This window comes from Trichomycterus rosablanca, chromosome 27, assembly GCF_030014385.1.
Source record: "Trichomycterus rosablanca isolate fTriRos1 chromosome 27, fTriRos1.hap1, whole genome shotgun sequence".
In the NCBI taxonomy this organism is placed as follows: Eukaryota; Metazoa; Chordata; class Actinopteri; order Siluriformes; family Trichomycteridae; genus Trichomycterus; species Trichomycterus rosablanca.
This window is the reverse complement of record NC_086014.1, coordinates 11,753,549-11,767,534: the sequence shown is the minus strand read 5'-3', so window position 1 is coordinate 11,767,534 and position 13,986 is coordinate 11,753,549. Positions and strand designations below refer to the sequence as shown.

General features: G+C 45.8%; 1 protein-coding gene across 3 annotated transcripts in view; it reads left to right on the top strand.

Moving 5' to 3' along the window:
• The window catches only part of cbfa2t3 (CBFA2/RUNX1 partner transcriptional co-repressor 3), an 87,340-nt gene extending 73,492 nt beyond the window's left edge, over positions 1 to 13,848 (top strand). For 2 of the 3 annotated variants that reach the window (XM_062989379.1, XM_062989380.1), the window contains 9 exons: positions 509 to 598; positions 1,416 to 1,597; positions 2,740 to 3,047; positions 3,857 to 3,942; positions 5,159 to 5,294; positions 5,701 to 5,772; positions 6,314 to 6,367; positions 8,057 to 8,247; positions 8,349 to 13,848. In XM_062989379.1, the coding sequence (XP_062845449.1) occupies positions 509 to 598; positions 1,416 to 1,597; positions 2,740 to 3,047; positions 3,857 to 3,942; positions 5,159 to 5,294; positions 5,701 to 5,772; positions 6,314 to 6,367; positions 8,057 to 8,247; positions 8,349 to 8,714 (1,485 nt within the window). In that variant the 3' untranslated portion in view covers positions 8,715 to 13,848. The remainder of the gene's footprint in view (positions 1 to 508; positions 599 to 1,415; positions 1,598 to 2,739; positions 3,048 to 3,856; positions 3,943 to 5,158; positions 5,295 to 5,700; positions 5,773 to 6,313; positions 6,368 to 8,056; positions 8,248 to 8,348) is intronic. The other variant, XM_062989381.1, reaches the window with a different exon arrangement.
• The last annotated feature ends 138 nt before the right edge of the window (positions 13,849 to 13,986 follow it).

Genomic DNA, 13,986 nt, shown 5'->3' with positions numbered 1-13,986 from the left:
TGTTTCTCTATAAAGCTGTCTCTCTGTCTGTTTGTTTTCCTGTCTGTCTGTAAATGTGTCTGTCCATCTGTCTCTCTACTTCTCTATATTCTTGTTCATCACCCTGTCTCTCTGTACAGCTGTCTGTGTGTCTGTTATCTGCCTGTACATCTGTCTGTCAGTACGTCTCTATATAGGTCAATATGTCTGTACATTTGTCTGTTATCCAGTACCCTGTCACTCTGTAAAGCTGTCTGTGTGTCTGTTTTCCTGCCTGTCTGTAAAATTGTCTGTCTATCCTTCCCAGATCTGTCATTATACGACAGTATGTCTCTAGATTTGTCTCTCTTTTCCATCACATTTTGTCCATATACTTACCTACTCCAGCCTGTTTGTTACTTGCCTGTCTGTATCTGTCTGTCCAACTGTCCGTCTGTCTACCTGTTGATCTGTCCATTTATTAACTGACCTGTCGATTTGCCTGTGTGTCTGTGCTGGTTTGTAACTGGTCTGTATTGTTTGTCATCAGAACTCAACTCTCACCATCGAGGAGTTTCACTCCAAACTTCAAGAGGCCACCAACTTCCCTCTCCGACCCTTCGTCATCCCTTTCCTCAAGGTGAGAACGCACTCACACACACACACTGACCGGTGTGAAGAGCCGCTCCGTATGGCACGCCATATGGGGCTGGGAGAGAAACATTTAGACAGTGATGAACCAAATGACGGCCAAAATCAAACCACACAGTGAGAGAGAGAGAACGATCTGCATGGAATAGACGAGATGATACCAGTACCAGTTTCAGTCTTATCTGCATTTTTCCACTGCAAATGAGTTGGAAGCCGCCCTCAGATTGGAGTGTTTGGGTTAGAACCGCACCATGTGGGGCCCAGAATGTGTGTGTTTGCGTGTGGCTGTATTTCTGTAACAGGGAGATTGATGTGCTGGTGGATTCTGCTGATAAGTCAAACAGGCCTGCACATCTGTAGCAGCTGCACAGTGTCGAACTGACAGACAGAGAGAGAGAGAGAAACACTCCTACTGTAGAAAGAAACACATGGTTGGACTGAAGGAACGGGTGGCTTATTTCAGCGCTCGTTTACATTCACGTTCAGGCGTTTGGCAGATGATTTTATTCAATGTGAAAATTAAAGGCAGAATGGAAGCCAGTCAGCGGAGGGTTAAGGGCCTTGCTTAGGGGCCAAACAGTAGTTGTTTGGTAATAGAATACTCAGCCTACTGATCAATTGTTTATAGTATCACCTTTAATCATTTTACTTATTTAGGGGTCGCCACAGCGAATCTGGTCCACATATCAGACCTGGCACTGTTAGACCAACCTGAATGTATCTGTGTGATGAAGAATATAGGTATTTTTAATATTGGCATAATTTAAATGTCTTTAAACGTATCTCTGTTTTGTTGTGTGTGTCAGGCAAACCTGCCCCTGTTGCAAAGGGAGCTGCTGCACTGCGCCCGCCTGGCTAAACAGACCCCGGCGCAGTACCTCGCCCAACACGAACAGCTGCTGCTGGACGCCAACGCTAACTCTCCGCTCGACTCCTCCGAAATCCTGCTCGAGCTCAACGAGCACGGCAAGAGGAGGACGCCCGAGAGGTACGTGCACTCACCTAAGGATAGAACTTAATCTGCTGTGTGAAGTAGCAAGTCGCGTTACACTGGCTAGTTCTTTCAAAGGTAAATTTATGCAGAGAAAAAAGGACGCTCTGAGATATGACCCCCCCTCCCCCCTGCTCTATCACGAGGGCCCTGCTAGCCGCCCATATGTCACGATGTGTCCAGATGGTGATGTTCTGAACCTCTGACCGGGATAGACAGACAGATAGAGGCTGGAACGAGATGTAATCCACACACCTCCAGCTGCTGCTTTGATTTGTGGGAAATCTGGCAACATTTCACTAAGAGGGCTCGCTGGTACTCTCGAATTTCACGACCATAATAAAAACACAGACCAGGCGATTGTAAGTCACAAATGTAAATAAAACCTACACTAGCTGGCCAAAAGTAAGTGGACACCTCTCACTTATTCATTAAGATTTATTAGGATTAAAATTCATTGTATTAAGTCACAGTTTGACACATTTGGACTGAATTTGAACATCAACTGCAAGCCAGACCTCAGAACTGTGAACTGGTTTATTACCCAACACTTTCATCCTAATACTTTTCTAGTGTCCGTATCTAAAGCGCACTGACGCATGAACACACTCCGTTCGCTTCAACTCCGAACGCAGCATCAGGCCAAACGGATTCGTTTCAGCCGCAGGCCGGCCAGATGGCTTCCACTCGCACACCGGTGTCATCCAACATCTGGCAGAGAGAGAGAGAGAGAGCTCGTCCTGCACAAAACTGCAAAGTAAAATAGAGACAGAGAAATAAAAGACAGATTAAAAATACAAGAGACGGATTAAAAAAAGCTGCGAGACAAGTGAAATTCGATTTAGGGTTCAATTTTATGGAAATTATTTAGAACGCAGACAAATCACAGATCCAAGGTAAACGTCTCCAGTAAATTCCTCAGATTGGTCATGTGTCATGGCTCCTCGGTCTAGTCTCAGTTTCAGAGCCTGCTTGCTTTAATTTTCAGTCATTAGTGTTTGTTTTGCTTCAAAGAACCTAGTAACCTCTGTCTCATTATTTTTTGTGACTGGGTGGGTACATACGGAGCACATCTGGACTCTGTGTGTGGGAAGCTCATATTTTCACTGACCGTTAATCTTGTGTCCCTGTCTTACCAGGACCAAAGAGCCAGGAGGCGAGAGGGACGGCCTGCACGCCGAGCATCTGGCCAAGCGGCCGTGCACGGTCAGCCCGAGTCAGCGCTTCAGTCCGAGCAGCGGCATCGCGGCCCACGCTCCACCCAACGGCCTGCCGGCCCACGCTCCACCCAACGGCCTGCCGGCTCACCCGCCCAACGGCCTGGCCCACCCCAGCGGCCCCGGCCCGCAGCAGTACCGTCTGGAGGACATGGCCCTGGCACACCACTACAGAGACGCCTACAGGCACGCCGAGCACAGGGACGCCCGCGAACGCCACCGCCAGACAGGTAAATCACACACAGAACAAAATAAGCAGTATATAAATAATTTGATGATTTGCTGCTTGCTGTTCTGTGTAGAGTTAAGCAAATGCAGCAGTGTTGTTGGGGTTAGGCCTTTTTATTAGGAACACATGCCCTGTAAGTGTCTAGTCTAGTCTTTTATCACAGGATGCTGGGGGGTACCTTTTGATTTATGAATGGGGTACAAAGTAACACATAAGCTACAGTCAGTAATTGTATACCCACAACGTATATCTGTATAGTAAACACCGCAAAATAAAAACACACATAAACAAAGTCCTGTAGTTTTATTATATTTATAACACAAAGCTGCAAGTCTGATAGTCCAATGCGGGAAACGAACACACACCCAGCTGGATATCAGACAGCCCTGTGTATTTAGCGCTTAGGAACCCCTCGTAACCAAATTACGACCAAAAAAAGGGCTCACTTAGCCACCGAGTCAACTTTATAGTGCACTAAAATTGGGATAACTTTGGGATTTGAACACAACACACACAAACACTTTTCAGCAGAAATGGACTTACACAAGCACACACATTCCAACACATCATGTTGTGCAATTTTATTGGCCAATCGATATAACAGCCCCTGATTCATGAACACCCCTCAGATCATGACATCATTATCAGTGTTGTGTAGGTGAGCTCGAGCCAAAAGTCCCTCCAAAGTAGCTCAGATGGGAAGCAGATGTTGGCAGCTGTAGCAGGAGGGCTGTTTTTTGTTCAGAGCTGCAGTTTCTTCGGTCCGCATGCTTACCGAGGTGTGTGTGTGCGCGCGTGTGTGTGTTGCAGCTGTTCACGGGGCGCGTCAGGAGGAGGTCATCGATCACCGGCTCACCGACCGTGAGTGGGCTGAGGAGTGGAAGCACCTGGATAACGTACGTCTGCAATTCAGTTCATCTTTACACACCTGGAGGCACCACTGGGTACAAGGGCATGCCTTGGAAGGGAAGGGGGGTGGGGGTGCAGGTAGATCCAAACTGAATCGAGAACGCACACACACACACACACACACACACACACACACACACACAGGGTGTACGTTTAAAGTGAGGCGCAGATGTAGGGAAGAAGCCGGCGGAGAGCGCTCCAGCTGGGCCGAGCAGCTGAAACAAGGACTGCAGTCATGGAGAGGGACCGGCCCGGGCTGGGTCTCAGTTAAATCACAAACACTCAGCTGAAATAAATACAGATACACACGCGCGCACACACACACACACATGCAAAGTTAAAGACGTGGAGAGGGGCAGCCAGGCTAAAAACAGAGTAAGAAAAGACTCCTAAAGCAGAGCCAGTGGTGTTTAAAACCATTTCTAATCCGTTATTAAAAAACCCCAGTCTGACCCCCGTCCATAAACTTTTGAAGCTCAGCACTGAGCGACTAAACAAGCTGCTTCATCTTCTTTATAGACATTTAGGACACGTCCATAACTAAAGAGGTCCGAATGTGTTAAACCAAGCCGCTGGACACGTTAACAAACACTGTAGTACACACACACACACACACACACACACACACACACACACACACTCTCGCTGTCACAAACACTTTTGAGCAGATGCACATGTTCTGCAAAGCACTTAGGGTCACACCTGGACTGCGCTAATGGGTTTAGCAAACACTGCAGCGCTCTGAAACTAAATGGCTCGTGCCTGCGCTGCTAACACACACACACACACACACTGAATGTTTTTATTGCACATCATAATGATCAAGTTACAGGTGATGTTCGTAGGTACTAAGTTCTGGGGCTTTAGTCACACCCATTGCTCTCAGCCACACCCATTGCTTTTTTTTTTTCAGCCACACCCATTGCTTTTAAGCCACCTATTGCTTTTAGCCATGCCCATTTTTTGCCATGCTCATGGCTTTTAGTTACACCCATTGCCCTTTAGCCACACCCATTGCTTTTTTTCAGCCTCACCCATTGCTTTTAGCAACACCCGATGTTTTTTTGCCGTGTCCATTGCTTGAAGCCACACATGGTTATTAGGTGTATCAAATCAAAAGCATCAAAAGCCCCCCCCAGGAAAGCCACATGCATACACACGCATCAGTAATGATAGTAAGAATAATCTCTCTGTCTTTCGTAGTTGTTGAACTGTATCATGGACATGGTGGAGAAGACGCGGCGCTCTCTGACCGTGCTGCGTCGCTGCCAGGAGGCCGACCGCGAGGAGATGAACCACTGGATTCGACGCTACAGTGATGTGGAGGATATGAAAAAAGGTGCTTATCATTTTTCATTACATACACAAACACACACATGCTTTAAAGAAACGTGGCGCTATGCCAGTCATGCCTGTCATTTTTACTGGTACATATTATTAACCTTTATCCATCCAATACAAAATTGAAAGGCAGTCTATAAGCAGCTACTGGGAGGACACACTTTGTGTTATTGATCAGTATGGGCCGGCAGAATGGCCTATGGATGAATATGTAGGGAGTTCCCCCTATGGGACAGTGGGGCTGGCCATAAGATATGAAAGGTCAAAGCTGGTTATTCTGTGAATCTTGTTTGAATCAGTGAAGTCCATCCCATAATTTTTTATGTATTTGTAGTAAGCCTGACACACGCACACACACACACACTTGGTTTGCACCCTGACTAACAGCTTGACTCTCTCTACAGCAGACATCCACCGAGACTTTCTTCACCGGCCGCCTTCCGGGTACCTGCCCGAAGAGATCTGGAGGAAAGCAGGTAGGAATATGGCACCCGAACACCTGATTTATCTAGCACACACACACACACACACACACAGTAAAGCCAGGGTTGAGAGAGCAGACGAACGTATGTGTGTCGTTAGGGCTGAGCTGTGAAAAAAACGACTGTTAAAAAGTGCAGTTAAAATGCAGCACCATGGAGCAGCAGCCACGGGACAGGGTGGGAATGTGGGGATGGTGGAGTAAAAGGAGGGGGGATTACAGCTGTGCGACACTGGTATAGACAGAGCAGTAGGAAGGAAGGTGGGTCAAGAAATCATAACAGACGGGAATCAGCATTACCGTCAAATTTTTATTTAAGTGGGACGTACAAGCCCTCACACTCCTGCGATCACACACTATACAAGGGAAGGGAACCAGCACCCAGGTGGATGGGCTACACGAATGCTAACAGCTGCAGCCGCGATGAGAAGTGGGTCGCTGCCGCCGCTGCTGCCACTGCGGCTGCCGCTGCGGAACTGTGTGCTGCATTTGCACTCTTTCTGAAGCCTGTTTAATTGCAGTTGTTTTTCACGCAGGTGCCCCCAGTATCCCGCTCTCCCCAGCACTAAAGCAACTGCACAGCAAGCAGGGTGAGTAAGAACACCCACCACCCGACGGATATACAGCCTACCGCTAGGCTACATGTGTGAATGCGTTTGTGTGTGAACTATTATTCCTTCTGATTACTAAAAGCTGTAGATGTTTATGTGATAAAAAAAACCCTTATCGTTTACAATTACTTCTATTTAATTCAAAATTTGCCAGCGCTAGATTTTCAGTGTTGTCACCGAGCATTGTGGGGTCAGTGTTGCCAGATTTAAAGCACTAAACTAAGTTTTTCTTTTATAGAAAGAAAAACCATATGAAAGAAAGCACTTTAAACAGTGCTGAAGCTCCTTATGTAAACTTTACATCACTGTGTTGCATCTCCGACTCTCACTCGGGTACAGTATAGACTTAAATTCTCCCACAAAAAAGAGAGTAAAAAAGGAAGCTGGCAGATCCCGGTGGGATTAAACCGTTAATACGGGCACCCTCCTGTTTTCCATTACCTGCTAATTACAGCAGCATCTGCTCCAAAGTCTCCTTGATAAAAATTAATTAAATTTTGAAAACCAATCTTCTCGGCGCATGTGCCAAGCCTGATAAGTCTGTATCACAGTTCACACGGATACAGAGCACCTGAAAGGAAAGAAACTCAGGATGAAGGTGGAGGTGTAGGAGTGTGTGTGTGTGTGGGGGGGGGGTTTATAGGGGAGATAAACTAAATACTAAGTAACTCTCTGGCTGAGATAACATTGATCTAGATGCACACACTGTTTATAAAATCATGGTTGTGCCTGAAGGAGAGAAAACACGTATGTATCGTAATTTACTGAACACAAGTTGTGGGCAGTTGTAGCTTAGTGGTTAAGGTACTGGACTAGTAATCAGAAGGTTGCCGGTTGAGCAAGGCCCTTAACCCTCAATTGCTTAGATTGTAATCTGTCACAGTACTGTAAGTCGCTTTGGATAAAAGCGTCTGCGAAATGCCAAATATGTAACTGTAAATGTAAATGTATGAAAGTACGACACTTTCACATTTCCCTTTAATTTGTCACCTGAATTTATGTAGAATTCATTTATCAAATTTATAAACTACATAATCACTAGAGGATAAAAAAAAGCTTGACGTTTTAGTATCTGTGTTCATTTGTGCGCATACGCACACACACACGACACACTTGTAAACATCATACACTCGGGGTCACCTTTCCTAGAGCTAAAATAAGAATGGCCGCGATCTCCAGAGTGTGATTGCTACACCGCAACGGGGCCCTAATGAGCAGCCAGCTTTCTATTTTCAGCCGGGTTCGGACGCACCTGCCTGTCCTAAAAACCCCCCTCATGAAAGAACGTCTTCAACTCATTTACATTTACATTTTTGGCGACTTACAGTGGTGACAGTATACAATCTAAGCAATTGAGAGTAAGGGGCCCAACAGTGGCAACCTGGTAGTGATGGGTCTTGATACTTCTGATTACGAGTCCAGTACCTTAACCGTAGACGTGGCTCGGGTTAACAGGCGAGTTCAGGAACAAAGCGAGCGAGTTTGGGAACATCTGCCTGGCGTCGGTGCCGAAACCGTTTTCATCCAGATTAATAATTAAAGGCGGATTTTTTCTGACAGAACGTTTTAAATGTTGGATGTCGGAGCCCTAAAACAAGCCGAGAGCTCAAACGATAAGAGAGTAAAGAGGAGAATGAGGCGTCACTTTCTTTTCTCTCTTCCGTCCAGAGGAGGCGGTGAACGAGGTGAAGCGGCAGGCCATGTCCGAGCTGCAGAAGGCCGTGTCGGACGCCGAGAGGAAAGCCCACGATATGATCTCGGCCGAGCGCTCCAAGATGGAGAGGGCGCTAGCCGAGGCCAAGAGACAGGCTTCAGAGAACGCGCTGTCCGTCATAAACCAGCAGGAGGACTCCAGCGAGGTGAGGCTTATAATATATGGATGGATGAATTGATGAATGGATAGCTGTATGGTTGGATGAATGAATGAATGACCAAAACTTCACTTGTCTGTCCCGTACAGAGCTGCTGGAACTGCGGCCGGAAGGCGAGCGAGACATGCAGCGGCTGTAACACGGCGCGTTACTGCGGCTCCTTCTGTCAGCACAAGGACTGGGAGAAGCACCATCACGTCTGTGGCCAGACTCTACAGGGCCTGCCCGGGGGCAGCAGCGTCCCGCTCGGCACCCCCTCCTCGTCCTCCTTATCTTCTTCCTCCTCGTCTTCGTCCTGTGCTCCACCCACGCGCTCCGAGAGCACCACTCCCGGCCCCCTCTCGCTGGGCGTCCCATCCGCTGGCGGAGGTAGCCCGAAAGACGCCGGCTCCAGCGGCGCCTCACGCTCCACCACGCCCGCTACCCCGGCCCTGCTGGACTCCTCCTCTCGCTGAGCCCCGGTCCCGTCCGGTCTGGGCATGCTCACCGTTATATCGTTAAAGCTACTACTGCTGCTGCTGCTGCTGCTGCTGCTGCACCTGCACCCAAAAGGAAGCTGAAAATTTTCCAAATCTGCGCACTTCTTCCCTCTTAACGTCTACCTGAAGCTTTAGTTTTGACTCTCCGAGCCGCGATACGATAGGAACGCGAACGTTCCCGTGAGAACACGTCTTGCTCACGCCCAGAATCAGTTGGGATCGGTTATTTATTTGACGCCTGGGTTATTTTATTTAAATAAACAGTGTAAATACGAAAGCATGCGCGGAGGCAGCTCACGCCCCATACACTCCGTCCTCCGAGCTCCATCACACAAAGCGCCGGGACTTTTTAAAGAGGCTCAGATAAGGGAGGAAGACTCCGGACACGTGCTTTTCACTTCTCTTCTATCTGGGTTACGGAAGGGCGACAGACTTTCTCTTTTCCCTCCTACGTTCCTTACACCACAGATTTTCTCTCCCGGTCTGTTTTTTTGGCTTTAAAAGATTCCAAAAATCCAAAATAATAATACTAATAATAATAATAAAGAGACCTGATAACTACCTTGCTAGCGAGCCAAGAAAAACCTACGCCGGACTCACCTCTCCGCTCTGACGTGAACCCAAATAAAAAACGACCTGATCCAAACCTTTTTTAAACACACTGCCAAAGTCTCAAGGAGAAGCGCTCGGAACCAAACGCGGACGGCAAGGAGAAACGAGCCTCCTTCCTCTCACTGTGCCCCCCCCCCCCCCCCCCACCTTTTTCTGTACATGAAAAAAAACAAAGCGAGGACGTCTGAACTGCGAAACGAACCCGTTCGAAGAATGAACCTCGAGGTCGTCTTTTGAAGCAATTCTGAGTTTTTTTGAAAAAAAGAAAAACACGATTTTACACCGAGCTCGAACTTTTCACGTTCTAACGTTTTCCAAAGCATGATGAGCAGACTGATGCGCCTGGTGGAAACAAACAAAAAAACAATCTGTCTCGATGTCTTCTCTTTTTCTCTCTGATGTCTTTCTACCTCCCGTTTTCTCGTCCCTTCGTGTCCTCCCCGTCCGGATCTCAGAAGGGACGGAACGTGTAGATACCGCTTCTCTCCGTGTATCCGTCTGCCTGTGCTGCCCGTACTCATATGTACTTATATGTACCTGTAAAAAGTTTCTTTTTTGTTGTTTTTGTTTTTTACTTTGTGTATTTTCAGTTTGGGCCGGACATATATGTATAGAGACGCTCCGAGGGGAGAAAGTTCTCTCCACCCTGATACGACAGTGAGAGGACGGAGGTGCAATATAAGAAGAGAAGAGAATTCAGCTACTGAATGGAACCTCAGAAAACCACCCTTAGGGTACCTTTATAATATAAATCTACATAGAAATCTATTTAAAATAACGAGCGTTAACTTAATGTGAATGTATATAGTATTTAAAAAGAAGTAAGCGGTCCAAAAATGTGTTTGCCAAATAACAGAAACCTTTAAGCGTGTCACGTCTAGGAATGATTCTCTCTGATGTTCTTTTCCTTTCCACTCATGAATCCCCGACTCATGTGATTCCTCGTACGCAGCCGCGCATTTCGTCCCCTCTGTTTTACCCCGCGTAGTGTGGAATCTGTAGACATAGATCCAAACACGTCCTGATGTTCATGACTGACAGGCGTCTACGCATCAACGATGGTGGAATCAGATAGAATCAGCCAGAGGTCAAAGAGAGTAGAATTGGTGCTGCTCATGGAGAGACTAGCTAATGTTGTTCACCTGTGCGCTAATGTTAAAAGCCCTGCTTTGGGCGTGGCCGACTGCTCTGTGATGTTGTATCAAATGCAGTATGCATCGCTAGATGTGAGATGATTGGATTAACCGAAGCTAACATTAGAAAAATTACATTCAGTGATAGCCTAGCAGTTAAAGTACTGAACCAGTAAGCATAAGGTTGCTGGTTCAAACCCCACCTCTGCCAGGTTGCAACTGTTGGGCTCTTAAAGCAAGGCCCTTAACCCTCAATTGCTTAGACTGTGGATAAAAGCGTCTGCTAAATGCTGAAAATGAAATGAATGAACGCTGGTTAAAATGAGTTCATATAAAGCAGTTTTAGACCAGGTTTGAAATGGAATTAATGCTCCACCCTTGCAGCTCTGCCTGTCAGTCAGTAGAATCAGGTCGTTTTTAAGCTGATGCAGACGTGCACCATCAAACATTAGTTCACAAACACAGTCAGTGACGTCATGTTAGCAGAGGAAAGCATTTTCTGTCCCTTGATGAGACTTCTGACATGCTAACACTTTCTGTCTGTGCTGCGGTACATAGCTATAATTTTCTGGATTTCTCCCCTCACCGAGGCATGTGTCATTAATAAAGCGCTGGGTTGTTTTAGAGGGTGAGTCTGACATGCTGAAATTGTTGATCTGCATTAAAATAAGCACTCCGAACCGTGCTGATGTTCAGTCCACATCCCGTACCTTTAATACGGACCAAACTTGAAAAGCTTCCTCTCTGTCTCTTCTCAGCGCTTTCCCTCGTTGGCTTGTTTTTATCTGAATGATCTATTTTCTTATTGGGAAATTAATATATTACGCTTTCAGAATATTCACCGGCCTGCGGAGCCGCCGGACGCGTGGGTCACTTACAGCGCCGAGGTTTCTCGACCATCTTCTTTTTTTATTAGCTACCTCCTGTCCGAGAGCGTGAGATCCGGATGTGTTCCGAGAGCCGTGCCATGCTAGCAGACATGCGAACCTGACACCAGCGTCTAGCTTTATTAAAAAAGTGTTCTCGTTTAGTCGTTAGCGGTTAGCGTGACGGGGTGGACAGGTGATCGTTTTTAAAATGAAGCGCTCGTATTACAAACAGCACCACTTAACCACATTCAGATACCTTACGTGTATAAGAAATTCTATAAAAGCCAGTATGTCTTTATTAATGCACTAAACTAAGGTGACCATATTTAGATTTTCAAAACAGAGGACACTTGGTTCGGGAAAGGAAGGGGTGGAGGTCATTTCATGTGATTGGTAGCATTATGGCAGTGTTTGTGGGGTAAAGGTTTAAATATGTTATTGAACTTTGAATCTTGGACATTTTTGTTAATTTAGAAATCCTGGGCAGAAGTCTGGGTAAAAAAAGAGGACATATGGTCACCCTAACTGAACCGTTTTTATCAGTCACAATCAATTTTAACCTACTTTAAGCTACTTGGTTTATATTTATTAGATATTAAATACAATGTAGTTGCTTTAACAGTTCATTTAATTTCTTCTTATGGTCGCAACAATCTGCTACACAGACTAATCTTTACCCTTCAGTCAACAGTCTGTGAAATATCTACATTACTGCAGTACTGTCGTAGAAGAAGCTTGTAAAAGAAGTAAAATCAAACAGAAATCTGTTCGAACTCTCTTATTCCTAAATAAACGATTTGTCCACCCCTCATCACACAACTTCATATATGTAGTGGAACATAAACTCAGGCTGAATAAAGTTTCAAACCAAGACATTATGGAAACTTAATGCTTTAATGTACCAGTTCAGTATTCTGTATAGAAAGATTTACCATAGAAATCGTAATAACCAAAAGCACCGACCAAAGCGCCTCTCCATGCTGGGTTAACACAGTGCTTCTCAACCAGGGGGCCTCAGAGAGTCTGGGAGGGGGATGTGGGGACCTGAGGCATTTAATTGAGAAGATGGGACGGGAAAATCAATATTATATTGATTTCTTGTGATGTCCTATAGATCAATGTAAACTGCCGATAGTCTACAGTGGGTCTTCGAGAAATGACTCACGGAATATTTGATTCGCCCGCCTCAAAAGTGCAAAGGTCAACAGACGGCGACTACGAACGATTCTGATTCAGTTATCAATGCGGATTCCAACACCTTTCGTCATCCTTGCTAAAAGCGTAAGAATAACATCATAACCCGTGTCGAGGGGGGTCCCAGAATTAATTTATGTATTTTTTTTAAACAGGGGGGTCTAAGAAAAAAATAGGTTGAGAAGCGCCGAGTTAACAGCATTTTGGACTTGGAACTAGTGAGAATTAAGACCAGTGAACCAAAGTGTAGAAAGAACCAGAATCCAGATACCAGATCATAGCTCAGTCAGTAAGAATCCAAAGCATCTGCTAGTCATGCGCCAATCTGACGCTCTTTCCGATTGCATTAGCTATGTAAACTAGCCTAGCTGTGTTTTGTTTTAGCAATGTACAGGTTAGCATGACGTCATTGTATCATAACCAAGGTAAACATGTTAGCATATGTTAGCACGTGCCTAGTATCACGTTACTTCTCAAGCTAATCCGGCTTTAGGATGTGTCGTTATCCGTATCGAGCACGTGCTCTATGAACTACTTGAATACTCCAGAGCTTTAATATTTAATACCACGTGAAATTTCGGCGGCGGTTCGCATGTCTGCTCCGCTCGTCTCATTGCGCCTGTGACCAAAGTCGAACCAAAAAAATATTACCTCCCGCCGTTTGTCGTATCCGCGTGTTCTTTGGCGCGGCGCGAGGCACGGCTCTCGGAAACCGATCATGTGACCCACGCAAGCTCAGACAGAACCGAACGACGGTACGATCAGAATCAGATATTAAGATTTCACTATGCTCATCACCTAAACTTTATTCACACTGTCCGTGAGGGGTATCGCTGTAAAATTGGACGCATGTGGACGTCATGAATCATGCTATTGTACTGAAACTTTCACACTAAGAATGCTAGCGTTAGCAAAGCCAGAGTGGACGCTTGTTTCCCCAATAAAATACCTTTTTTTACTTTGTTTTTGTAAAGAAACCTAAAGACGAAGGCTTGCTTTAACACGATTAGGGAAGCATTACTTTACCGTATTGTGCAATACATCGTTCCGGATAAAGAGACATTGCTTCTGTAGGAAAAGGTTGATGTGATGAAGAATTTTTTTCTTTCCTCTTATCAGTCTCTAGATGAACTGTGTCAGGAGAAGTTTTGATTTCCTTCTTGCATGCTCTCCTCCCTCCTTTCTTGCCCCCCATCCTTCCCTTACCGCGCCCCGACTGTGCGCTTCGTTGGATATGTGACGCTGTAAACATTCTAAATCAGGTTATTGTCTGTGTTGAGATATGTATCTGTGTAATTAAAAACGACAGTGAAATATGAAACTGTGCTTCTCGGACTGCGTCCTTTCTTGGCCGATCAGGCGTGATGTTTTGTCCTCAGAAATCACCAGGGGGACTTCAGTGAATAATAAAAAAAAAACATTTTATGATCATTAAAACCC